This window comes from Carex rostrata, chromosome 19, assembly GCF_964058835.1.
Source record: "Carex rostrata chromosome 19, lpCarRost1.2, whole genome shotgun sequence".
NCBI lineage: Eukaryota > Viridiplantae > Streptophyta > Magnoliopsida > Poales > Cyperaceae > Carex > Carex rostrata.
This window is the reverse complement of record NC_135936.1, coordinates 7,198,690-7,224,561: the sequence shown is the minus strand read 5'-3', so window position 1 is coordinate 7,224,561 and position 25,872 is coordinate 7,198,690. Positions and strand designations below refer to the sequence as shown.

Here is a 25,872-nt window from a genome sequence, read left to right as displayed (position 1 = left end):
TATTAAAGGGGTTATTTAAATATTTGAAAAAGAACACGTTAAATTGAAAGATCAAGAAAAAAGAAAACAAACATCCTTTCCGTTCCAGTTCCCGTGTCTCCCCAGGTACCTGAGGTACAATTGAAAAAAATTTACGGTCCAGATTAATTCCAGTCAGTCCAAATCCAATCTGGAGCCTAGTGACACTGTAGGGGTCTTCTATGAGATTCGTGCTACGTTAAATAATGGTTTGGATTCGTAACTTGTACCTCAGGTACCTGAGTTGATACGGATTCAGTTCTTCAGTCCCATCCCATCCAAATTTTAAAAGACACAAAGTACACAAAACAGTGTCTTAGACTTTACCTTTGCCTGTTCCGCAAAAAGGAAAAGACTGACTTGACTGAGTCTTCAGAATCAGACCTCAGCCTCGCCCCTCTGATCCGATCTCCTCCTCTCCAGATGCAGTCGCCGGGACCTATTGAGGCGGAGGCGAAGAACAAGAAACCTCGCCACGACGACTACGACCCCTCAGCAATGACTCTTCCCGACCAACCATTTTTCCTAGACCACGAGGAGACCGCGCGGCTGCCCCTGCCGGGCTACGGTGCGGTTCCTTCTTCGATCAGCTTTAGCCCCGATGACCGTCGGATCGCGTTCCTTCTCAGTCCCGAGGGCACACTGTACCGCAAAGTCTTCACATTTGATCCGGCCTCGAAGCGGCAGGAGATGGTATTTGCGCCGCCTGGAGGTGGGCTCGATGAAGGGAGCTTGTCAGTGGAGGAGAAGCTGAGAAGGGAGAGGGCCAGGGAAAGAGGGCTCGGGGTCACACGGTTTGAATGGAGGCCAAGGCGACCCGCACTCGGGCCACGCGGCGGTATTATTGTCCCATTGCCTTCTGGGGTTTGTTTCCTGTTCTTTTTTTGTCATCTGTTTTGCTTGTGCCTGTTATACAGTTGGCCCTGTCCAACTTGTCACTGTCTGTGAAATGCCACTGACACAACTTGTTTGATGGAGAAGGCTATTACCCATGACCTGTTATCCACTTCAGTCACGGCCTTAATAATGTTTTGTAATTTGTCAATGGGGCAATTACAATTTATAGAGAAAAATATGCTGCTTCTTTGTAGGAATAACAGTTGGGGTTCTTGTTATTAAATTGTTTCTTTTTATTGATGGTGCTAGAAATTTTGTATAGGGTGCTCCCAAGTCAATAGCATTTCGCTAGACGCTGAATTAAATTAATTTACGATATTAACAAGAACAAATCTTTCAAGAAACTATAGACACCACTGTTCTCAAATTCAAAGCTTTTTATTTACAAAAATGGTTTTAACAGCCTAAGACCCTTACCTCCCCTTTTTTTAAAAAAAAAATTGAAGCTTGCCCAGTAAATTCAATTCAATTAATAGCAAAAATAGAATTTCTGTCACGACCTCAACCTCACAAGCAATCTCAGATTATCTCAAAAGCAACAACTCACAAATTCAGAGAAAAACAATCTCTATTTTGTATTAATTTCAGAGGAGATACAACAGCAAAGCTGTGGAGAAGAAAAGGAAAATTGCAAAGAAAGGTTTATCTCAACATGAAAATGAAACAACAGATGGATTACCTATATATAGGCGATGACTTATGAAAAATAAATTATTCTATTTGATAAAGTAAAACGCTCTATTGCGCTTGCCATGTCAGATGGGGACCTCCCGCTCTTCCTGCGACTCAACAAACTTTGCTAACTGCTTGACATCATCCTCTCCAGTTGAAACAGCACCTATCTTCTCCTGTTCTTTAATACTGGGGTCCACTGTACAGCTATCCTCCTCTCTAACGGTCATACTCCCCTCTATTGAAGTGGGACCCAGATTCAGTGACGCCTCTTCATTTAAACGGTGACCCGTATTCTTGCCCAAATTGGCGATAATTTGCCCCAATTCACCTTCATCTCTTGACATTCCTCCCTCCTTCAAAACCTTCTCGACCTCGAGAAGAAATTCTGGAAATCTCAACTCTATTTCTTTGTAGTCCTCCCATGTCGCATCTTCTTTTGTTTGATTAACCCACTGAATGAGCAACTGAGTCTCTGCAGCATTCCTCTTTTTGACCATTCTTCGAGCAAGGACAGCAAGGGGTTTCAACTGTAACACTCCAGCCGGGCTGACAAGAGGGAGAGTAGGTGACACCGCTTGAGTGTCTCCAACACGTGCTTTGAGCTGTGACACGTGGAAGATTGGATGGATCATTGATCCAGCTGGCAAGTTCAGCCGGTACGCCCTGGTAACAACTCTTTGTAGCACTTCATAGGGACCACAGTAACGAGCACTGAGCTTTTGATTCTTCACTCCAGATACCGATACTTGTCGGTATGGCTGCAATTTCAGGTAAACCCAATCTCCTTCTTTGAATTTTCTCTCGCTTCTATTCTTGTCAGCAAATTGCTTGTTTCGTGCTTGAGCTTTGCTCAAATTCGCTTTCAATTGTCTTAATGTCTCTTGCCTGTCTTTTAACAATGAGTTAACTGCCTCCACCGAACTCTTAGGAGCACTACCTAGCCCCAATTGTGGTGGTTCATACCCGTATAGTGCCTGGAAAGGCGACATCTTTATCGCACTGTGATAGGTAGTGTTATACCACCACTCAGCCAATGTCAGATATTTCATCCAACTTTTTTGCTTCTCATAAACCATGCATCTCAGATACGTCTCTAAGCACTGATTCACCCGTTCGGTTTGCCCATCTGTTTGGGGGTGGTATGCAGTACTCATATTGAGTTTCACCTCCAACTTCTCCATTAACTCTTGCCAAAACTTGCTAGTGAAAACTGGATCTCTATCCGATATAATATCATGTGGCAGCCCATGTAACTTATAAACTGAGTCTAGAAATACTTGAGCAACATCAGCAGCTTTGAATGGGTGAGATAGGGGAAGAAAATGTGCATATTTAGTTAATCGGTCAACAATGACCAAAATAACCTCCTTGCCTTCTGACTTGGGTAGTCCCGTAATAAAGTCCATGCCAATGCTACACCATGCTTCATTTGGCACTGGTAATGGTTGTAACAACCCAGGACTAGAAATCTTTTCTGTCTTATTTAGTTGACAAACCTCACAGTGACTAACAAAGTGATGGATGTCACTCTTAAGGTTTGGCCAATAAAAAGACCTCTTTACCCTTTGATATGTGGCTGTTATTCCCGAATGCCCCCCTAAATTAGAAGCATGCAATTCCTTAATTATTACATGTCTCCAATTTCCTGCATCACCCACACAAATCCTACCCTTGTACCTGATAATTTGCATGTGTTGAGTCAGGTGGTTGTGCTTTTCCTTATTGACTGCTGCTTCATCTAGTTTTGCCTTCAAGCTCTCTACCCATGTGTCACCTTCATAGCTGCTTTGAACATCTTGCACCCATTGAGGAATCAATTCAGTAACTGCCATAAGTTCAATTGTCTCTACCTCTTCTACTCCTCTTCTTGACAAAGCATCAGCAACCCTATTCTCTACTCCTTTCTTATATTCAATGACATAGTCCAGTCCCATCAATCTACTTAACCCCTTATGCTGGCTGGCTGTGTTAATCTTTTGCTCTAACAAATATTTCAGACTGACATGGTCAGTTTTTATGACAAATTTACCCCCAAGCAGATAGTGTCTCCATTTAGTGATGGCAGTTAAGAGAGCTAAAAATTCCTTTTCATAAGTGGATAGCAACTGATTCTTTGGACCCAACTTCTTACTCAAATATGCCAATGGCCTCCGACCTTGCATGAGCACAGCACCAATTCCTTCTCTACTTGCATCGGTTTCAATAGTAAACTGTTGTGTGAAATCTGGTAGTGCCAACACAGGTGCTTGCATCATAGCCTCTTTTAATGCTTCAAAAGCTAGTTGAGCCTCTTCACTCCACTTGAAAGCTCCCTTTTTTAACAAATCAGTAAGGGGTTTAGAAATCAGTCCATACCCTTTTACAAATTTTCTGTAGTACCCAGTCAAACCAAGGAACCCTCTTAGTGCTCTTACATCTTTAGGTATCGGCCAACTCTTCATTGCTTCGATTTTACTTGGGTCAGTTGCCACACCCTTTTGAGAGATGATGTGACCAAGATACTCAATTTTAGGAACCCCAAATTCACACTTGCTCTTCTTCAAATACAACTGGTTTTGTTCTAAGACTTCAAAAGCTTTCTGCACATGCCCCACATGAGAATCAAGGTCTTTGCTATAGATCAAAATATCATCAAAGAAAACCAAGATAAATTTTCTCAAAAATGGCTTGAATATGGAGTTCATCAGTGACTAGAAAGTAGCTGGGGCATTGGTGAGTCCAAAAGGCATCACTTTAAACTCATACAACCCTTCATGGGTATGAAAGGCTGTTTTTGGAATATCTCTTTCATGCATCCTTATCTGATGATATCCGGATCTTAGGTCTAGTTTGGTAAACACCACAGCCCCCTTCAGCTCATCCAACAGATCCTCTATAATGGGTATGGGGTACTTATTTTTGATTGTATTGGTATTGAGCTTCCTATAGTCTACACACATTCTCCAAGTCTGATCCTTCTTTTTCACTAACAAAATAGGGGAGGAGTAGTCACTTGTGGATGGTTGTATGAAATTTTGTTTGAGGAGTTCTTCTACTATTTTTTTAATTTCAATTTTCTGATAGTAGGAGAACCTATAAGGTCTAAGGCTTATGGGTTTGGAGTCAGGTTTTAGATGTATTTGGTGGTCAATATCTCTTTTGGGAGGAAGGGTTTTGGGTTCAGAAAATAGAGTTTTGTACTCCTCCAATATAGGTTGTAATTTTGGGTTCTCATGCTGCACCTTCTCCTCTTCTTCACCCTCAATTTTGAACAGATGTGCTATCATCACTTGGTCACCTTTTTCCTTTCCCTCTAATAACTGTGTAATCCCTTTGCACAAGTGTACAGCTGCATTCACATCCTCAACTTCTAGACTCACTGGTTTGCCTTTACTCCTCATCTTCATTATGCCTTTCTTCCAATCAAGGAACATGGGACTCATGCTTGATAACCAGTCCATGCCCAACAATAAATCAAACCCATTGACATCCAACACTCTCAGGTCAGATTCAAAATCATTTTGCTGCAGCTTGAAATTTAGATTAGGACACATTTGATCAGTACTCATCTTGGTACCATTTGCAATTCTCACATTCAGTGTTGGGGTTTGTTTGGTGGTTAAGTCTAGGTTGTGTACCAGATAGGGATTGACAAATGAGTGTGTGCTACCACTGTCAATGAATGCACACACAGGCACTTGATTTATTTCCCCTTTGAATATCAATGTTTTGCTGTTGGGGTTATTATGGAGAGTACACAAATTCACCACTGCCAAATCTCCTTGTACCTCACTATCTGAGCCACCCTCTTGCACAATTTGCAACTGTTGCATCATCTCTTGCTGCCATGCTTGTGCCTCATCTCCTTCTTCTTCTTCTTCATTTTCTAGAACCAATATTCTTTTAGATTGACACTTATGCCCTTGGCTCCATTTCTCGTTGCACTTAAAACACAACCCTAAAGCCCTCTTCTGATCTAGTGACATAGGATTGTGGTTGGGTGCGGCCTTAATCATGAGGGGTGCCTCCCTCCTCCCTCTCCCATCAGTGAATTGGGGTGTTTTAGCATTAGCAAAATGTGAGGGTCTAGTTGTAACCGGAGATCTTTTTAGAGCACTGTCTAGAAATAGCTCTATTTGTTTGGCGTATTTAACAGCTTCATTCACTGTCAAGGGGTTGAACATCTCTATGGTGTGTTTGATCTCATCTCGTAGCCCCGAAATGAACCCTTCTACATAGAATTCCTCACTATCAATATGTCTCATGTAAGTCAATCTGGACTTGGCTTGCAGGAACAACTTCACATATTCCTCCACTCTACCAGTTTGATGTACCTTTTTGAACTCATCAACCGGTTTATCAGATTTGCCAACAAAAATCTCTTTCACTAAAATCACTAAATCTGGCCATGGAGGCTGAGGATTTGCAATTTTATAACACCGGAACCAATCTTTTGCCTCACCTCGGAAGTGCATAGTGGCTAACCGAGATTTGAACACTTCAGGAGTTTGAAACATGTCAAAGTAAAGTTCACACTCTTCTCTCCATTCAGTTGGTTCAGTACCATCAAAACTGGGGAAATCATAACGAGGCAGATTATACCTAAGTTGCTGATTATCCACTTGCCTTTGGTCTCGTTCTCGCCTCCGATTTTCTGGATCTGGATTGGTACCAGTAACCGGTATACTCCCAGCAGCACCTATCTCGGCTCCATCTCTGATAGTGGAACCAGAACCGGCCTCTCTATCGCCGATTCCACTAGTCTCATTGATCACTGGTCTCGCATTAGCAAAGTGGTGACTGATAGTTCTCTGCATCTCTGCCATCTGCTGGATCATGGCGGTGAGAGCTTGAGTATTAGCGGTTGTGTCTCGAGCTACCATTCCCAACTGGTTCTCTATCAGATTCACCTTACTGCCAATCTCGAGTTGAGACGACTCAGATCGGATGACCCGATCTTGCATAGCCTCTAGCTCTAGAGTTATCTCAGTTTGCGTCCTACTTCGAGTGTTTGCTGCCATCTCGATTTTCCTTCTCCCAGATGCAATCGAGACGCTCTGATACCAAATCTGTCACGACCTCAACCTCACAAGCAATCTCAGATTATCTCAAAAGCAACAACTCACAAATTCAGAGAAAAACAATCTCTATTTTGTATTAATTTCAGAGGAGATACAACAGCAAAGCTGTGGAGAAGAAAAGGAAAATTGCAAAGAAAGGTTTATCTCAACATGAAAATGAAACAACAGATGGATTACCTATATATAGGCGATGACTTATGAAAAATAAATTATTCTATTTGATAAAGTAAAACGCTCTATTGCGCTTGCCATGTCAGATGGGGACCTCCCGCTCTTCCTGCGACTCAACAAACTTTGCTAACTGCTTGACATCATCCTCTCCAGTTGAAACAGCACCTATCTTCTCCTGTTCTTTAATACTGGGGTCCACTGTACAGCTATCCTCCTCTCTAACGGTCATACTCCCCTCTATTGAAGTGGGACCCAGATTCAGTGACGCCTCTTCATTTAAACGGTGACCCGTATTCTTGCCCAAATTGGCGATAATTTGCCCCAATTCACCTTATCTCTTGACAATTTCGTTGTTATTTTACAAGTAAATAAACAATTCAATCTCGCTCTTTTTGAATTTAATGGAGATTAACTGATAGAGTGTAAATCTCACATGCCTATCATTTTGCAGTTATTGACCAACTGATTTGATAGGACGAGAATATTTTATTATTTTCTGAAATGATGACAAAATGGCAGGTAGATAATAAACCAAACCTTTCTTTCTGGAGGGACGGGGCACAAAAATGGCCTAAGGGGATGCATGGTTTTTCATCTCATCCTCGGTTTGCTTTCTTATAGAAAGTGTGGTTTAACAAAAGTGTGGTTGGATAGTAAGCTAATATAATATGGGATTTTGAGGGTTCTAATATTCTTTACAGTGATGTGTGCTTCATAAACCCTTGACATTTTTAAAGCATTGTTGAATCTTATGCTTTGTTATCCTAACTTTGAATTAAAAAATAATTTTGTTTGATTTGTCTTACTTGCATGAGCAGATCTACTTTCAAGATCTCTGTGGCTCAGAACCAGAATTGAAGCTACCCAGTTCTGGTGAGTCACCCATCATAGACCCCCATTTGTCTCCTGATGGAAACCTGATAGCATTTGTGAGAGATGATGAGTTACATGTATTCGATCTTTGTGACGGTGAGACTAGACAATTAACCTATGGTGCGAAGGGAAATGGAAAGGTCGGTCATCCTTTAAATTCTCAAGACCTTGTACCTTTTTCTTTAATTGCAGTAACCTATCTTACCTTTCTTTCAATATCTGACAGGTCTGATCTGTTTTATCATTTCAGACTCATGGCCTTGCTGAGTACATTGCGCAGGTGATCTATGAGAAAACATTATCAATATCATTCTCAAATCTATCTCTATAATTTCAACCTTTCCTGTCTGAACTATTTAAAATATCTTCATTTAGGAAGAGATGGAACGAAAGATTGGCTTCTGGTGGTCCCCCAATAGTAAACACTTGGCATTTACTGAAGTTGATTCATCAGACATCCCTCTTTTTCGAATTATGCATCAAGGCAAGAGTTTTGTCGGCCAACAAGCCCAGGAAGACCATGCCTATCCATTTACTGGGGAGTCTAATGTAAGAGTTCGGCTGGGAGTTGTCCCTGTTTATGGTGGTGACACAGTTTGGATGGAGCTCTTGTGTGGCACACAAGACAATGTCCATGGAGAGTACGAGTACCTTGCGAGAGTCAACTGGACCCATGGTAACACCCTCACAGCCCAGGTTCTAAACCGGTTACACACAAAACTCAAACTCCTGAAGTTGGATATTGACACAGGACGAAAGGAAGTGTTATTAGAAGAAGAAAATGATGTGTGGGTCAGTTTGCATGATTGTTTTGTGCCTCTTAACAAAGGCGGGAACACTTATTCGGGTGCTTTTCTATGGGCAAGCGAGAAAACTGGATACAAACATTTGTACCTACATGACAGGAATGGGAATTGCATGGGCCCCATCACTGAGGGAGAATGGTTGGTTGAGCAAATAGTCGGTGTGAATGAAAGCGGTGGTCTGCTCTACTTCACTGCCACAATGGATGGGCCACTAAACACTAATCTATATTGTACTAATCTATTCCCTGATTGGAGTATTCCTTTGCCGACACCACAGAGGCTAACATATGGTGACGGGAGGCACATCGTAACTCTTGATCACCAGTTCCAGCAGTTTATTGATATTCATGACTCTTTGAAGTCTCCACCAAGAATATTGCTATGTTCGTTGCACGATGGGAGGGTAATATTGCCTCTGTTCGAACAGCCCCTAACCGTGCCAAGGTTGAGGCAGCTTCAGAATTTGGCACCAGAGATTATTCAGATATCGGCTAATGACGGCACATCGCTTTATGGAGCTCTGTACTTGCCTGATGAGAAGAAGTATGGACCTCCACCGTACAGGACAATGGTTAATGTTTACGGAGGACCTAGTGTACAGTTGGTATGCGACACGTGGGTTAATACAGTTGATATGAGAGCTCAGTACCTTCGGAGTAAAGGGATTTTAGTTTGGAAGGTATACCATTAATATATTTTTATTTACAATTGGAGTGAACGTAGACCTAAACAAACCCAGAATTGTTGGTAGTTTAGTAAATTAAACTGTTAATTCATACTTGGACCTTCTTGTTCCCGATAGATATATAGCCCTCTCTTTTTAATGTTTAGGTTTACCTATCCGTGCTGTACCTTGCTTGAGGGGATTTCTTTGATCCACCAGAGGTTCATAAAATGGGCCAATCATTTGAATTACAGTACAAACCCTGGATATTATTCTTTTATCAGTAAGTAGAACTGTTCTTTTTGATAAATGGCTTGGAGCATTTAAATCATTGTCATAATTGAATCCCAACATCTTGATATTTATTATTAAGTAAACAGAACTTATTGTTCTGTAATGGCTCAGAGATTCTAAATGCTTATAACTTCTATCCCAACCCTTGATATTTTTTTTATCAAGTAAAAAGAAACTGATTTTTGTTTGCAATATCTCGAAGCCTCCAATCATGCTTATAACTTTTATCTTAACAGCTTGATAACCGGGGCACTGCGAGGCGGGGCCTTGAGTTTGAGTCCCACCTAAAGCAGAAGTTTGGTCGGACGGATGCTGACGACCAGCTGGCTGGGGTAGAGTGGCTTGTGAAGCAGGGTCTTGCTAAGGCTGACCACATTGGTATCTACGGATGGAGCTATGGTGGTTATCTCTCAGCCATGTGCCTTGTTAGATACCCTGATGTCTTTCGGTGTGCTGTGTCAGGTGCCCCAGTGACCTCTTGGGATGGGTATGAAATTCTACCTATTGCTTGTTAGGCCTCCAACTAATATTTAATGGCTACAGAAATGCATATGGGTACCAATTATCAATCATTACCTTTCCAGCTTTAATTATGATGTAGCTCCAGCTTTAATTATCATTACCTCCAAAATTACCACCTAGGAAATGGTACAGCTTGCATATATTATTACCAAAGGTGTGGACTTACCGGTTTCTGAGGGCAAATGGTTCATTTATGTACTTGTGATGCATACACATTGGCATTTAGGCTTACACTTGTGTGCACGTCACAAGTAAGAAAACGAACCTTTTGTCCTCACAACAACTGACTAATTAGAAGATCGAATATTCTCTTAAACAAGCTATATATTTTTTTATTTTTTAATAAAGGGTAAAATAGGTACTTTATATATTTAAAGTGAGTTTTAATAGAAATGACAATACATTGGGAAAATTTGTTAACTTTTGAAATTTAGAGGGGAAAATATGCAATTTCAATAATATAGGTATCTTTATTGGTGAATAAGATTATCTTTTGTCAAAAAGATAATGGTTCCCAGTGAGAAAAACTATAACTATCCATTTAAGTCATCATTGACCAAACTTGTAAAAAATTGTTACATCACACAGATATGACTCATTTTATACTGAGAAGTACCTGGGATTGCCATTAGAGAACCCTGAGGCATACGAGTTTGGGTCTATAATGCACCATGTCCACAAACTGAAGGGAAGCCTGCTCTTGGTTCATGGAATGATTGATGAGAATGTGCACTTCAGGCATACTGCTCGGCTTGTTAATGCATTAATTGCAGCTAGAAAGAAGTACGAGCTCCTTATATTTCCAGATGAGCGACACATGCCAAGGCGTCATATGGACCGTGTATATATGGAGGAGAGGATATGGGAATTCATAGACAGGAGCTTGTAACAAAATAGCTAGAGTTGTTTCTTCCTACCCTCTTCCCCCCCATGTTTCTTATTCGTTACAAAGGTTTTTTTATTAAGTCATCTCCTATGACCTTTTTTTTGTGAATTTTTTTTTTATGTTCGTTCTCTCTACGATTATTTTGCAATATAATTATTTCAAATGATTGTATTGCATATTAAAATTTGATTTTTGAACTGTAGATCTTGGTTTTTTACTGTTACAAAGATTTGTCTAGCAGGTTAGCGAGAATTTTGTTGTTATTAGAAAGTGCCATGCGGTTCCCATTGGGAGTGTTGTCTTCACGTGAATTCCATGCATAGGTTAATACATATAAGTTAATGCTTTCAAATTTACTATATTTATGTTTTAAATTTATGCTTTCAAATTTCTAAGTTCTCATTTGTGTAACACAATGTTGATATTTGTATATTATCATTGCAACAATTTCATAAATTTAGGTTGACACATTTTAGGTATATTTAAAAGAGGGTTCAAATGCCTTCTTTCATGCCTCATCATTGTCTCATATATTAGGTCTGGAATAATCGGTAATCCTTAATCCTTTATATTAGGTTTGGGATCATTTATAATGTGTTAATTTGGCAAAAAGAATTAAAAATGTTATTGCATTTATCGATTGATTGTGCATCAAATTAAATATAATTGGAGTGTCATTTGATAGTTGATATTTCATCAAAAATTATTAAGAGCAAGGCTTATGTGCTATAGATAGCACAAGGCCTTCCGTATTTCGATCTTAAAAATCTATTGTATAAATTTCAAACTTTGATTCAAGTAGTTCGGTAAATTAGTTATATAATGAACTTGTAGAATACTAATTTTTACTATTTTTGAAATTTTTATACTATTTTTTATAATTTATGAAAGATGACAAAAAAATGACATTTTTTTGCCATCTTTTATAAATCTTAAAAAATAGTAAAAATATTTTCCATTATATTTCAAAATTCAGGAGGAATCAACTGCCCCTCTCTGAACTATATTGGGTCCGCCCCTGCTTGTGTCAAGAATAATCCAGGATTTGGATCGCAAATAAAAAGGCCCAAGACTCACAAGTTCAACACTATACCAAAGTCAGGCTGAGAATACAGATCTCTATTCGAGGCTAAGCCCAAGAATGAACGGAAGCCCGGGATCTGGGAACAATCTCGGTCAAACAAGGCCCAACTAAGCCGTGCTCAACAAGGAGCCTAGCTCAGACTCGCCTTATGGTTAACGCCTTCGTATCCGTACGGTGCGAGTGCAATTTAGTCATCGTATTCCATCAACGTTATGGCTAATCTAAACTGTAAACTCCTTCATTTGCTAATTAACTAAAAAAAAAAAAATTACTGGACGTGAGAGTAAAGCACGTCCAACAAAAGAATTTCTGCTTTGGTCATTAGTTTACATTTTAAATTTTTAAGAAAAACAATACACAATAGACAATTTGAATTGTTGGCATGTTTTGGCTGGATGTGATACTCTATCACATCCTAATGTACTTTTTTTCTTTTTTTAGTTAATTAACAAGTGTAGTGTTTAATTAGCTGAACTTATTTATTATGTCCAGTGCACATAATATTCTACCATTTGCTTCTTATATTTTGAAATTTCACGAAATCCTACCCTATTTCGATATTTATTTATTTTTCTATTTATAAAAAAATCGGGAAATATTGACTCAGCCAGGGCCCAGTAGGCAGTGGCGGTGAAACCAGATACGGTGGAGAAGTCGTCACTCGTCAATGTTCCTCACCAAATAATAATTCTTACCGAAGCGCAAAACCCTAAGCGCTAATCGTTGTCCTGATCGATATAATCGTATCCAATGGAACCTCCGATGGATTTCCAGGTGGTCGTCCTCGCCGGCGGTATGTCCGACAAGCTTTCTCCGCTCGTCTCAAAGGTATTTTCTCCCTCTCTTCCTCTCATTTGATCGTTCTCGTGAAAGCTTACTTGTGGTAATTCAGTTCCTTGGAAATGTAATGAATTGTTACAGGAATTGCCAAAAGCGCTTCTTCCAGTGGCAAACAAGCCTTTGCTTTCTTATGTGCTTGAGCTACTTGAGGCTAGTAACCTGAAGAACATCATTGTGGTAAGCTTTTTTTTTTTGTTCTTTCTGTTTACCTTGTTCATTTTTTTTGTATACCAGTACCAGACTGTTGTGCTGTTAGTCTAATGTACAGTCTGGCGAAGTGCTTGTTGAGTTTCTACATGGAATTATCCAATGTCGACCAAGGTCCAACTATAAAACCACCGATAAGTGCATGTGCAGCTTAAGAAATTTGATTGTCGGATACTCAGATATGCATAATTATTAATTACGAAGAAGGTTATGCAACTTTAAAAAGTGAAATTTGTTATTTCCTTCAAATGAGCTGTAGGTAGTTGAAGGGGATGAAGCCGCCGCTAATGTAGAGAGTTGGTTATCTGTTGCATATATGGATCGTCTAAATATTGAGGTAACTTGAGGATTGTGCTGTTGGAAGTTTTATCTTGATACATTTTTTTTTATTGGAAATTGGTTGTCATTGGCAAATTAATCCAAGTTCCTTATCAACTTGTTTACCTTTTGTAGAATTTATATGTTTGTAATTTTATATGTTCCTGTATGTTTATATTAAAAAATGAATTATCTAGTACTGTGTTATATTTGACTAGAATCATATCTCATAGGTAGCTAAAACTTCTAGTGATGTTGGCACTGTTGCTGCAATTCGGGTTGTGGCACCTTTCCTTACCGCAACTGATATTCTGGTAATTGAAATGCATTTTTCTGTGATCTCATTTTGGATTACTTATTGAAAGGTCCTTGTAAGCAGTAAATCAGGTGCTTCCTTAATGCTTGGTTTTGTAGATAATAAAAAATTCTTGGGGTTACACACACAATAGACCTTAGTGTTCCTTAGTGCTCTAAGGAGTCTTAAGCTCCTTAGTGTTCGGCAACCATGGCTTAGAGCTCCTTAGTGCTCTAAGGAGTCTTAAGCTCACTGAATGGGTGCTCCTTTATTAAGCTTAAAACTACTTTCTTAGTGCTTCTTTTGCCCACTTTTCTTAAGCTTGTCCAAGATTTTAAGCCATAGTTCTACATGGCTTAAGCAATTTGCCAAGCTTAAGGTCTTCTTAAGAAAGTGATTCTTCAACTTTATTGCCGAACGGATGCTCCTTAGTGCAGCTTAAATTTTAAGCTTGTGACTCTTGCCGAACACCCTCAATATTAGGATTGCTTAATACTTAATTTGGTCTTCATTGCTGAAATGAACTGTTACCCAGGGGCGGAGGCATGATTTGGACTATGGGGGTCAATATGTACATAAAGTTACTGACTTTTGTTTTTCGAAAGGTATGGGGTCATTAGCGTATTTGTAATATTTTTGTCTAAATTAAAGCACACTAGTACCTCCGCCCCTGCTGTTATTTTGCTAGGTTTCTAAGTGTTAACTTCTTTTTGAAGATTGTAAGTGGTGATCTCGTCTCTGATATATCTCCCGGTGCCATTGCTGCAACTCATAGGAGGCACGGTGCAGCTGTAACTGCATTGCTTTGTCCAGCTCCTGTAAGCGGATCTTCTGATTCTAGCTCTTCTGGAGGGAAAGATAAAGCCAAAAAACCAAGCCGATGTAATATAGTTGGGCTGGACCCCACAAGGCAGTTTCTCTTACATGTGGTATCAGGTGGGATGACATTGTGTTCAACAACAGTATAGTTGAAGATGTGCATACATGTGGTTAATCATTTATGTTTTTTCATAGGTGCTAAGGTGGAAAAGGATATTCATATTCAGAAGGGAATTCTTCGTTCTGTAGGTCAGGTCTGGTACATATTGTGTCTCTGTTATTGCATTTTCTTTGATGAGTTTGTTTCTATTTTCTTTAATTGAAGTTCACACACTTTATCTTGCAATATCCCTTCATAGTTTGATCTCCTTTTCTCTAACTAATGAATATGTTTTTGTGCGTCAAGATTGAAATTCGATCCGATTTCATGGATGCTCATGTGTATGCTTTTAAGAGGTTAGAAAAGTTTTCAATATTTCTTTTTTCAAATTTCAGTTCTAAATTGATTTTTTTTCACTGCTATCTTTATCATCTTTGGTGCCTTATTTGCCAACTAATATTTTTTAAGCTTCATAATTTGTTTAAACTGACAGGACTGTTTTGATGGATGTATTGGATAGAAAAGACAAGTTTGATAGCATTAAGGAGGATGTGTTACCATACCTTGTTAGGACTCAGCTGGTAATTATCTATTTGGCATTGGTTTGTTTTAATTAGCTTAAAAGTTTTTAGTTGTATCTAATTACATTACTGTAGTCATGATTTTGAAGAACCGGTTCACATTCAGAGAATCCAAGTTTAAATTTGTACTTTATGCCTAGGTACTTTTACTACACTTAACTTCTTAACTCAAATTCTCTCAGAGATCAGAAATATCAGCCAAAAGGGACAATTCAGCTGATGATTCCGGCAACGGTGCAACCAAAGAATTTCATTCAGAAGATATAAACATCAATAGTGCAGTTCCTTCAAACCAAAATTTAAGATGGTTGTCTCAACATAGAGAGATCGCTCCGTCCAGTTATGAGGGAGTTTATTTCTCGGACTCTGATTTGAATAAATCACGATCAGCTAAAAAGACACACAAGTGCTGTGTTTACTTCTCTGGCAAAACTCAGTACTGTTCTCGGCTGAACTCTGTTCAGGCATTTGGCGACATAAATCGGGATGTGAGAATTTTATGCTTCAAGTTTTTCAATTTTTTTTATTTATTTTTTTAATTTTAGTACCATGAACTGGTATTTGTCTTGTAGTATACCAGTACTATTCGCTTGGTGGTTGTAACATCAAGAGGATATGGCATCATCATGCTGAGTACTTTGTTTTTGATTAATTTTCTGCATCACTGAAATTGTCAATTGAGGCCTTCCTATGACATATGATGTTAAGCGTAACTTGTTACCTGTACAACTTATTTATGGTATGGTATTCTAACTCTGCAACTATTTGCGTTGTTGGTTGAAGTAAAGCTAAGATAACCAGAAAAAAAAAAGGTCATGGCAGCTAGCAAGTCTGATCTCGTTGCATTAAAACTGTTGCCATTTTTCTCCTGAAATTGACAAAAGTATCAGATATAAGGTTAAGGATGGAAATTGAAGAAATATCAATGGCCAGGACAAAGAACTTTACCAGAAATATTATGTGTTTTTCATTGTTTATCCTGGGATTGAAGCAATCTGGTCATGCTATCTTTCTTGGGTTACAGATGCTAGGGGAGGCTAGTGGTATTACTGGCTACAATTTCTCTGCTCAGAACAATGTTGTTCATCCAACTGTTGTCCAAGGAGCTAAAACTACGGTGACATATTATTTTCAAAGTTCTAATAATATTTGACCTTTGTTTCTAGATTTCTTCAAAATGTACATGTTTAGTTTTTTTGTTTTCTTCTTTTTTGGCATTTTTGTTGTACTTGGCCCTCTGGCACTACCCCAGCAAAGAAGTGAATTTCAATCTTACAGCTACCGTAGACCAGTTCTACGACCTCGCAAGGCACTATTGTAGAACTCATTGGGCAGACTTTTCGATACCTGACACACTCTCACGATCTTTTCAGTTATTTTTGTTTTGCTACAACATGAATTTTCATCCTGCACTGTTGCGTTAGAGTCGCATCCTGATTTCACTCTTAGCTAAATTAATGGCTGATCTGTTTTTATGAACTTCTAGTCGTCACCGCATTTTATAATACTCACATAACTCTAATTATGTTCACTGTTATTTACCTTGTATGAATTTGTGTAGACTGGCGGCCAGTGCATTATTGCTGAAGGTACAGTTTTGGGCGACAAGTGCAGTGTCAAGCGATCTGTGATTGGTCGTCACTGCAGAATAGGTTCAAATGTCAAGGTACCAATTGACATATTCTCATACCTGTCTTGACTGTACCCTTTTAAATTGCTATTTTTGTAATATAAAAACTGTGCTGTAGATTGTCAATTCGATTGTCATGAATCATGTTACCATTGAAGATAATTGCACTATTCAAGGCTCTGTTATAAGCAGCAATGTGCAGATTCAAGAACGAGCTTCTTTAAAGGACTGCCAGGTAAACAGCTTCTTTATTCAACTTATTATGCAATCAATATTCATCTTTTGTTTTTGAGGGTTCAGATGCCTGCATTTATGGTGCTCGGCTAATGCCTTGTTTTTATACATTTAATAACAAGTTTAATGACATTGAATGTAGTACTAGATACTAAAATAAAATCATTAGATGTGACCACTATCTCCACATGCACATGATAAATTTGGCCATTTTAACCTTGCTTTCTGAGACATGTAGAGTTTGCAAAAATCCCCTGATGTGGACAATTTCTGCAAAAAAAAAGTTTTCATGCTCTTGATTTCCAATAAAATGAAGTTTGAGTGTCATAATATTATAGAGAAGATAATATATATCACATCGGATAGTTTTATTTAGCAAGTTTTAGATTTTATTTTACTAGATAAAAACAGAGACATGATGGAGTCATTCAAATTCTTATTTTGTTGCCGGTTAAATTTTTTTACCTTGTTCTCATTATTGTTTAAAAACCTCTCAGGTTGGTGCTGGTTATGTAATTACTGCTGGCCGCGAGTACAAGTCTGAGCCACTACCAAAAAGATAGTTTAAGATAGTTTTTTCTTTTTTTCTTTCTTTTTTCCCTCTTTTAGAATGGAACACTGTATTTTTAATCATGATCTTTGTTGCTATACATGTAATTCTGTCCCTAGTCCTTGTTTTAGAATTATGCAGATGAGATTAAATTTTGATTGTTTCATTTCTTGAGTTGATTTTGGGGTGTCTTTGGTCATTCATACCCTTTTGCCTTTGTTGTATCTTGATTGTTTATTTCTTGAGTTTATTTTGGGGTGTATGTTGTGCATTGCATGCAGGATTGATAACCTGACAGTTATATTTAAATTTTTTTTTTTTTATGTTTCTTCCTACTGCTAATTTAACAAACTAAGAAGCCCTTTTGGCAAATGCAATGATTCATGAAAGTATCATGTCATGGTCATTTATTGCCAGATTGGATGAGAAGTGCTGTCATTTGTAACAACCAACAGGCACCAACCCCATTCAATGCCAACTGATAACAGTCAAGTACCCATTAATGGCACTTGCCGTTCCAATCCAAATTTTTGTGGGTCCCAAAAGCCATTCTAAGCGGTGTGCTTTCTTTCCCCCACCGACAAATCACGAGAGCTCAAACTGCACTCCCATAGCCTGGAATTCTATAGGAGCAATTTGTCTGAAATCTATGCCCGGAATAAAAGTTCTGGTAAATACTGAATACACTGTGTCAGCTTTGTTGTCGCCTTTTTCAGCTCTTTGCAATTGTCATGAATGCTTCGTTTATTCTTGCTTGTTGGAACTTATAATCATAAGACATTAGTACTGCTTTATAAGTAGGGGACCTGATATGTAAAGTCTAAAGGCCCAAGTCACACAAGAGTAGGCTGTCAAAAAAGCTAGTGGCTCGACTCTAGCTTGCTTGCTAACAGCTCGCTCGATAGTGGACCGAACTGTTAACGAGCCAGCTTGGCTTAGGCTCGGGCCAAAATAAACAAGATGAGCTAGAGGTCAGCTCAGACCGAGCCAACTCGGTCCATAACCAGCTCGGCTCATTAGCTGATTTTTGTGTTGATTTATATGTTGTATGAATTGGCTTGATTGTTGCATGAATTTATAATATTTAGTGGGTTGTTGCACGAATTGACTTGGTTGTTGCATGTATTTATAATATTTAGTGGGCTTAGCTGTTGCATGTATGAATGAGTTTTCTTATTTTATATTTTTGAATTTGTATAATAGCAGCCCAATAAAGTCCAATGAGCCAACTCGTCAGCTCACGAGCTAGCTCGGACTGGCTTGTCACAAGATGAGCCAAGGCTTTTGGCTTGGGAGACCTAAGTCCAGTTCGCTCAGTCCAGGCTCGGGCCAGAATTAACGAGCTGAGCCAAGGCCCAGCTCGACTCGAGCCAGCTCATTTACAACCCTACACAAGAGTAGGTGTTGACCCTGTTGCCCATTTAAATTTTAATCTGATGCAGCAGTTTCTAATAAAAGTGATGTGGGGGAGTTTCTTATTTGGAAATTATACATTAAATTTTTTTATTAAGAAATTATTTATAAACTTCATACTGATCAAATGATTGGCTCAAATTAAAGCTCCTTTTTAATTTGTTACTAATGTGGTTTAATAAAAACTCTAAAATTAATTTTAGAGATGTGGGAGTTAGAAACTTTAGAGATCTTAATTTTTAAAAAGTGGTTAGCAATTATTTAAAAACTTAGTTGAGTTTTAGCGATGTAGATGCTCTAATTCTTCACTTTGGCCCAGTAAACAAGCTATCGTACATGTATCATTTCGTTTGTGAAAATTCAAATAAATCAGCATTAATTCCAACAAAAAAAATAAAAAGAATAATAAGAAATATTGTACAATTACATAGATAGACCAGACAAAAACGCCACTCCAGTTGAAGGCAACCAAGATGTTCCAAAAATAAACTGAGACACGGTGAACTTAGCCGCTTCCTGAGGTGCTGTGATAACTCGGTATCCCGGCCAAGCGACTCTCTTGTCGACAGTGCTACCAGGCCCATAGTTATTGTACTCTGCATAGTACAAGGTGTCAAGTGCGAAAGTATCGTTCCACTCTAGCCATCCGACGGGTTTTATATGGTCACCGATGTATGACATCATGTACACTGTCCTCGAGTACATCTTCCATGGGCGACCCAAGTAAGTCGAATAATTTGACTTCACTGGCTGTAAATCTGCCGCTGCAACTATCCGGCTAGCATGGATTGATATGCCGGTGTTTTGGTCAGGATAGTTCCTGTTTTGAGCTGTGATGGTGTTTTTCTGATTGTCCAAGGGTTTTCGGGCCCAGATGCTGCAGTTTTGGAGCACCACTGCCGCATTGCCAAAGATGAAATCCACAGTGCCGTAGATGTCGCATTCACGAAAGAATTGCCTTTGGGAATGCACATATAAAGTGTCTTGATACCCGATGATGTTACACCGGTACACCACGGCATGATCGGCACTTACACGTAGGGCCACTGCTTGGTGCTTTTCTGGCCCAGCCCAGTTCTCGACAGTCAAATCCTTCATGATGAACCCTGTTCCTATCGCCGCTGCGCGAGAATAGTCAATATATATATTAAGAATAAGATGGAAAAAATTAGGCATAATTTATTCAAAGTTGCATTGGAATAAGATGAAAACCGTCTGATTAACTTGTCAGTTTGGTGTTCCTAAAAATTCTCCCTGTACCCCAGATATCAACTGTTGCTTTATGTTTTTTTTTCAAATAAACTTGTCTTTTTAGGTTGTTGCTTTCTTACAAATGACCGCATCAAAAGAACAAATAGAAGTTCTAAAAACTTTGGGAAAACACTAAAGCTAATTTTAAAATAGCCAACAATTTTATTATCCATGAAAGCTACTATTTATGGATCTAAACATACCAACAGTAGCAGTGTGGAAAGTGGTGTAATTGTCTCCGACACTCCGACAGCCAGCAATGACCGTCCTCCCCTTCCCGTCTCCAACAAACATTATGTTAGTCTTCTTCCTTCCAATCTTCAAATTCTCATCATACTGCCCCTCCTTAATGTAAATAACAACCCGGCGAGAGTTATAATCTGGAACCGCCTTTATCGCCTCAGATATCTTCTTATAACTGCCATTGCCATCCTTTGACACCACAATATCAGCTTGGATTATCGAGGCTGGTGTTTGAAGCAGCATACTGTCGCTTCTCTTCACCCAATGAGGAAAATTTCTCACATTTTCTTCATTTCTTTCCAACAATTTTCTCCTCTTGTTCTGTATGGGCACACCAGCAAAATCCTGGTTCTTACTGGATGCCGCAAACACGGATAGGCAATTGCTGACCAATTCAGTGAGGTCTTTTAGATGAGTCTGCATTTGGGTGTTCAGATTCGGATCTTCTGCCTCTTCCAATCCATCATTGCATGTCTCCTGATTTGTCAGGGCGGCACTGAGCCACGTCATCACATCATCTCTTGAGTTGGAATTATTACTGGACACAACTGTTAATGCTTTGGAGAGATGGTCGACCGAGTGATCGAGTAGTTCCATACAATCATCATAGGCTGCTCGGGAACAGCCATTTATTGCTGTACCTTGATTCGCTACTGTGGCTGCGCCATAAAATGCCAGCGTAAGGTGGTGCATTGTCATGTCAAGTGTAATGTGGACAAGGTCGCCTTCGCTTGCCTCAGTTGCACCAGGGTATTGGGCCAGTGATTTCTTGCACAGGGAAGGATACCCGACCAAGCCACATATGTGAGATATTGCTTTGGTCGGGGACCGAATTTTCGGCGAATTGATCGATTTGTGGTGTAGACTTAGCAGAGAAGGTAGTGAGGTAATCGAGGCAACGAGAAGGAACAGAGCAAAGAGACAGATAATGCAAAGGAGGGGGCGCTTGCGGGAACTTGGTTGGGTAAACTGAAGCTTGGAAATGGAGGGATCGGACTTGCCTGGGTCGACTCGGGCATAGCCCATTGTGCTGTGCTCTGTTTTCGGGAAGTGGTAGTGGGGAGTTATGGTTTTCACTTGGTAAGAGTTAATGTAACTTGGCTGTTTTATTTATATAGATGTAGTAAGGAAGGAGCTGATGGCTTAGGAAGTTTATAAATGGAACTGAGTTCAAATAGAAATTATAGAAATTGCTGTTGGCGTTTATAATCTGATTAAATTTAAAGAGCATTTGCTTACATATATATTATGTGGTAGCAGAGAGAGAGAGTTGAATTAAATAACAAGGAAAGTGTAACCATGGTTTATCATAATATTTTCTTAATTATTACCATTGCATAACTGTTGCCTTTGACATATTTTGTAAAGAATTCTATAAGTTGGGACCTGGTAGCTAGCCATCTTACATAGATCTGACTTGGTGTAAGAGGCAAGGCTCATGAATCATGAGTGTAACAATTGCGTCTTTTAATGCACTGTTTTAGGGTTTTTACATCCACAGCTTTGCATTTCCTCCTATGTCAGTGTGGCCCCAATTGCAAGCTGTCTCTTGAGTCTTGTCTTGACTTGTGCAAGACCCCCTTTTTGTTTGCAAAACCTTCACCTAAATTGGAACTCTTTATTCAAATGAAACGAGTATAACAAGGATCCGTTTAACAACCCGTACCAAAAATATCTAGACCTAAATCTGTATCATTAATTACATTAGAAAAGGTAAAAAATCAACTTCATATCTTAAAAAAATGGGATTCCATTCCATGCAAGATATAATTTTAGGCAACTCTACCATTCGACCGATTCATAGATGGATTTGATCGTCAGCCCATTTACTGTTTTCTTCCAGCTTTAGAGGAAGATGTGAGGTTGACAAACCCGTCGTACTCGCGTAGCAGGTATACTGTTCATTGTTCAATATTCCCGAATCTAACAACAATCGTCTCCAGTTACCATCAAAATGGAGAAGAATTGTTTTGAGATTATTTTATTATTGGAGAAGAATTGTTTTGGGATTATTTTATTATTGCATAATAACATAAACTTGATAGGATAATATCTCCTTTTTAAATATAAGTATATAATAACCATGGTTCCTGACTTCCTGTCAAAAGAAAACAGTAAAACCATTGAAATAGTACTTAAAAGCATGCACATAATTTGTACTTCATCGTAAAGGAAACTCTACAATTTGCACGCAACTACCACAAAAGCATTAACCCTTTCAACTCCTTTTGGTGTACCTAGTAGCCACACCAGAATAGCTCGTAGATCTTCTGGTGCATGCAATGAAACAAATTTTAACTTGAACCTTAAAGTTAAAACAAATACTAACAAAGAACCAACAGATTAACCAATCATGTATAACGATGCTGTTTGCACACCAAATGCAAGTCAGATTGCCACCACTGCTGTATCCCATGAGCCCACTTGAAGTCTCGGGCTGGGCCCACATTCGTGGTCAGATTCGCAGAGGGAAGAAGGTGCCACGGCTCCGATTCTCTCCCTATTGCTTTAAAAAACATATCCCAAATCGAATTTTGAGTCGCTAACCTTTCTATGCTTCCCGCTCCCAATTCCTCCATGTTTTTCCTATGCTCGAAATACCCAATATACTCCGAGCACAGATGGTCATTCGGGTTGATGAAAAGGTTTGGGGCCCAGGAGGCCAACATTGAAAAAGAATACTCCATAATAGGCCTCTCCTCTCGAGGCCTTAAAGCCATGTTTAAACCGGCGGTAATTAAACTACTAGCAATTCTAATGCCGTACTTTACCCTCTCGTCTCTTATTCCTTCAATTGGAGCCGCACAAAATGGTGGGTTGAATAAAAATGTGTCTAGTAATTTCCCTGTTTTGACCATGTTTCTGGCAACTAGCACCGCCAAAGCTGAGCCTAGTGAGTGACCCGCTAGCCAGATGACAGAGTTAGGGAAAGCCGATGCCACATTTTTAACAGCTTGCATGGCGATGAGAAACCGTGAAGTTGTGTGGAGGCTGTTTTGGATGAGGTGGAGATCTAAGGTTAGATCTCTAGAGATTGAATCCTTTTCAGTAATGGTGCCTCGAAAGGCTATTACAAACCTCGGTGCATTACTGTTTGAGTCAGTCTCGGGGGAGGAATTCAGGTTGAGTTCGAAAATGGCCCCGAAGATTGTATTGTCAGCATCATCAACAAGTTTTCGAATTAGGTTGAAATGAAAGAACTCCCACCAATGAGGCGCAAAAGCATCTGGAAATTGGCGGTTTAACTGCCTGTCACGCTCCAAGACATATACTGCTTGGACAAGACTTGCTGCAACTGATCTGCGGTGATGCTGGCATGTCCTAAAAACAATGAAAAGTGACACGAAATTCGGAAATTTATCAACACTGTAACCAAAAAGTAGATAAATGACAGAAAATGGACCCCAGAATGGTATATAAGGATGGATGGTATAATGCAATGGTAATATTAGTTAAACTATGTGTGTCGTAAAATAACTCCAATATGCCTAAAACTTTAAAAACCTCTTAAGCATGCAAGAGGCAACAGAATAAAAATGAGTTATTACTTATCAAATAATCATATTTATGCAAGATATGTTCTTTACCAAATTAATTCCTTCATTCTAATTGATAACCATAAATAATATATGCAAAGCTGTATTTGATGCCATCTTTACTAAAAGAAGTCAATATAACATTAACACAAACAAATAAATTTTCTAATTAAAAGTAATACCACCGAATTACTCCTTATGACAGCACTCCATGTATGCAAGGTTTTCCTTAAAGTCGTCTTAACTGACATTTCTAACCGGTAACACCATCCAACATCAGGATGGACGAAAACCATTCTATTGTAGTTCTTTTAATTTGATTTGGATGTCACTGCACATGCCTTCTTGTAACTTGAATTTCTTTTATTTAGTAAAATTTGACGAGAGACATTTCAGACTGTCCTTCACAAAAGAAAACATTAAACTGGACAAAACAATTTTCATCTGAAAAGCGTCTCACCAGATGCCTCAATATAACTTGTCAGTGACTAGGGTTTTCTATCCCATTTTTTACTGACAGATCAAGGGTAGGTGCTAAATGGTACAGATCAAAAGAAATGAGAACTTCGAAACTTTATAGACAAATGGGAATGGACAGCATTTCTGGCTTATTTATGTAACTTTAACAAAAAAAATAAAAAACTCACACCTGATAGCCACTATCAGGGTTTATAAAAAAAAACAACTCGTGTGCTGATATAAAACAAGGCAACTCGATATCATTAGAAGATGTTGAAGCATACCAATCAACAGAAGTCAGGTATGTTGGGCCACAGATGCAAAAGATATCTCTTTCGGAAACCATCTCTTCATCAATTGTTACTTCCAGTGATGCCAGGTCAGAACTAATGGGCCAAATCAATGCTCTTTAGAAAACTCAACATCTGTGACGCATAATTTAAACCCATAAATGGCATGCATTCATGAAAGGTATGAACAAAAAAGCACCAAATTGTCAATGCAAATATGCAATCACGTACTTTTCTCATGCTTATTCCAATGAACCTTTCCTACTCTTTGAAATCATCAGGTATTAACCCTAATAAAAAATTGCGCCTAACCATTCCAATTTCACCCATAATGTGGGTTCTTAATCGACATTAGGTGTGTGTTTAGCTGAATTTGATAAAGGTCGCACAAATTTGGAGATCTAAACAAAAAAATTCACCAAATCGGGTTACTAATTGTATAGAAGCATAAAAAAAAAGAAACGAAATAAGAACTTATTACTAACCTACACGCAAGGAAGGGCGTAATTGGTGTCGCGACGTAAGAGATTTACCAGTCCCCAGTTTGAGAAACGAATCTATATTAGCACCGACAATTATCCTCCCAGGTACCTGACTGAGTACAATTAGATCTGAGGCACTCCTTCGGTGACTATTTAGATATAGGGTCCGTTTTGAGATTCGTGCCATATTAAAACTGACGATTCAGATCTAATTGTATTTAGTCAGGTATTGCACTCACCGAATCTGAATACCAATTGAGAAGTGTGAGGGGCGAGAGGAATATACTGAGAGACGGGTCCAACGCATACGCAATTACGCAGCATTGCAATGGAAGGAGAAGATGTAATTTTCAACCCAGCAGGTCAGTTTGTTTGTTAGGGAACCTAGATTACGAAACGTCGCGTCAAGTCAACTACCAGCGGTTCGGGTTGTCCGGTTCGGATCTATCATTAATATTAGGATCCTTTACTAAAAGGCCCAATACTATAGATTTTTTATAGGCCTCGGGCTGTTAAAGAGACTCTTAGTTCCAGGCCTTGTGCTTAGAGGCCCATTACGATTGGAATTTTCCAATTTGCCCTTGCGACAAGGTATGACGACCAGGTCAGCTTTCCCTCCCGCCACGCTCTCCAGAGCCTCTGCTCAGTTTAGGCCACTTCAGACTCCTTAAAAG

At 39.1% G+C, this 25,872-nt stretch overlaps 4 protein-coding genes across 8 annotated transcripts; 2 read left to right on the top strand and 2 right to left on the bottom strand.

Annotated features, from left to right (window-relative positions):
* Window positions 1-316: 316 nt before the first annotated feature.
* On the top strand, window positions 317-11,050 carry LOC144571953 (prolyl oligopeptidase family protein). The gene is made up of 6 exons (XM_078321348.1): window positions 317-882; window positions 7,640-7,834; window positions 7,945-7,974; window positions 8,070-9,179; window positions 9,695-9,945; window positions 10,569-11,050. The coding sequence occupies exons 1-6, from the start codon at window positions 442-444 to the stop codon at window positions 10,867-10,869; spliced, it is 2,328 nt and encodes a 775-aa protein (XP_078177474.1). The 5' UTR covers window positions 317-441; the 3' UTR covers window positions 10,870-11,050.
* Window positions 11,051-12,596: 1,546 nt separating this feature from the next.
* LOC144571952 (transferases/nucleotidyltransferase) lies at window positions 12,597-17,703 on the top strand. 2 transcript variants are annotated; one of them, XM_078321347.1, is made up of 14 exons: window positions 12,597-12,778; window positions 12,872-12,967; window positions 13,257-13,334; window positions 13,549-13,629; window positions 14,146-14,215; window positions 14,327-14,546; window positions 14,625-14,683; window positions 14,836-14,885; window positions 15,023-15,110; window positions 15,293-15,598; window positions 16,135-16,227; window positions 16,672-16,776; window positions 16,859-16,975; window positions 17,472-17,703. In XM_078321347.1, the coding sequence occupies exons 4-14, from the start codon at window positions 13,568-13,570 to the stop codon at window positions 17,535-17,537; spliced, it is 1,236 nt and encodes a 411-aa protein (XP_078177473.1). In that variant the 5' UTR covers window positions 12,597-12,778; window positions 12,872-12,967; window positions 13,257-13,334; window positions 13,549-13,567; the 3' UTR covers window positions 17,538-17,703. The 2 variants fall into 2 exon arrangements, with proteins under 2 accessions (XP_078177473.1, XP_078177472.1); XM_078321346.1 differs by lacking the exon at window positions 14,146-14,215.
* A 1,573-nt stretch (window positions 17,704-19,276) lies between these two features.
* On the bottom strand, window positions 19,277-21,454 carry LOC144571611 (putative pectinesterase/pectinesterase inhibitor 34). The gene is made up of 2 exons (XM_078320962.1): window positions 20,392-21,454; window positions 19,277-20,058 (listed from the first exon to the last, which is right to left on the bottom strand). Exons 1-2 carry the CDS (start codon window positions 21,128-21,130, stop codon window positions 19,361-19,363), a joined length of 1,437 nt encoding a protein of 478 aa, XP_078177088.1. The 5' UTR covers window positions 21,131-21,454; the 3' UTR covers window positions 19,277-19,360.
* Window positions 21,455-22,465: 1,011 nt separating this feature from the next.
* LOC144571774 (GDSL esterase/lipase At4g10955-like) lies at window positions 22,466-25,313 on the bottom strand. 4 transcript variants are annotated; one of them, XM_078321150.1, is made up of 3 exons: window positions 25,202-25,313; window positions 24,711-24,851; window positions 22,466-23,752 (listed from the first exon to the last, which is right to left on the bottom strand). In XM_078321150.1, the coding sequence occupies exons 2-3, from the start codon at window positions 24,770-24,772 to the stop codon at window positions 22,783-22,785; spliced, it is 1,032 nt and encodes a 343-aa protein (XP_078177276.1). In that variant the 5' UTR covers window positions 24,773-24,851; window positions 25,202-25,313; the 3' UTR covers window positions 22,466-22,782. The 4 variants fall into 4 exon arrangements, with proteins under 4 accessions (XP_078177276.1, XP_078177277.1, XP_078177274.1 ...); XM_078321151.1 differs by having other exon boundaries at window positions 24,711-24,812; window positions 25,202-25,287; XM_078321148.1 differs by lacking the exon at window positions 25,202-25,313 and adding an exon at window positions 25,029-25,176 and having other exon boundaries at window positions 24,711-24,972.
* Window positions 25,314-25,872: the final 559 nt, after the last annotated feature.

What these genes read in the sequence shown, in the direction of transcription:
- LOC144571611 (XM_078320962.1), bottom strand. Translation starts at nt 21,130, where the DNA reads ATGACAATGCACCACCTTACGCTGGCATTTTATGGCGCAGCCACAGTA. An exon ending in TTTCCACACTGCTACTGTTG is followed by an intron (nt 20,059 to 20,391) that starts GTATGTTTAGAT and finishes ATTCTCGCGCAG; the next exon opens with CGGCGATAGGAACAGGGTTC.
- LOC144571953 (XM_078321348.1), top strand. Translation starts at nt 442, where the DNA reads ATGCAGTCGCCGGGACCTATTGAGGCGGAGGCGAAGAACAAGAAACCT. An exon ending in TTGTCCCATTGCCTTCTGGG is followed by an intron (nt 883 to 7,639) that starts GTTTGTTTCCTG and finishes TTGCATGAGCAG; the next exon opens with ATCTACTTTCAAGATCTCTG. An exon ending in CCAGTGACCTCTTGGGATGG is followed by an intron (nt 9,946 to 10,568) that starts GTATGAAATTCT and finishes TACATCACACAG; the next exon opens with ATATGACTCATTTTATACTG.
- LOC144571952 (XM_078321346.1), top strand. Translation starts at nt 12,701, where the DNA reads ATGGAACCTCCGATGGATTTCCAGGTGGTCGTCCTCGCCGGCGGTATG. An exon ending in TTACCGCAACTGATATTCTG is followed by an intron (nt 13,630 to 14,326) that starts GTAATTGAAATG and finishes TTCTTTTTGAAG; the next exon opens with ATTGTAAGTGGTGATCTCGT. An exon ending in TCCAAGGAGCTAAAACTACG is followed by an intron (nt 16,228 to 16,671) that starts GTGACATATTAT and finishes GAATTTGTGTAG; the next exon opens with ACTGGCGGCCAGTGCATTAT.
- LOC144571774 (XM_078321150.1), bottom strand. Translation starts at nt 24,772, where the DNA reads ATGGTTTCCGAAAGAGATATCTTTTGCATCTGTGGCCCAACATACCTG. An exon ending in TACCTGACTTCTGTTGATTG is followed by an intron (nt 23,753 to 24,710) that starts GTATGCTTCAAC and finishes CATTGTTTTTAG; the next exon opens with GACATGCCAGCATCACCGCA.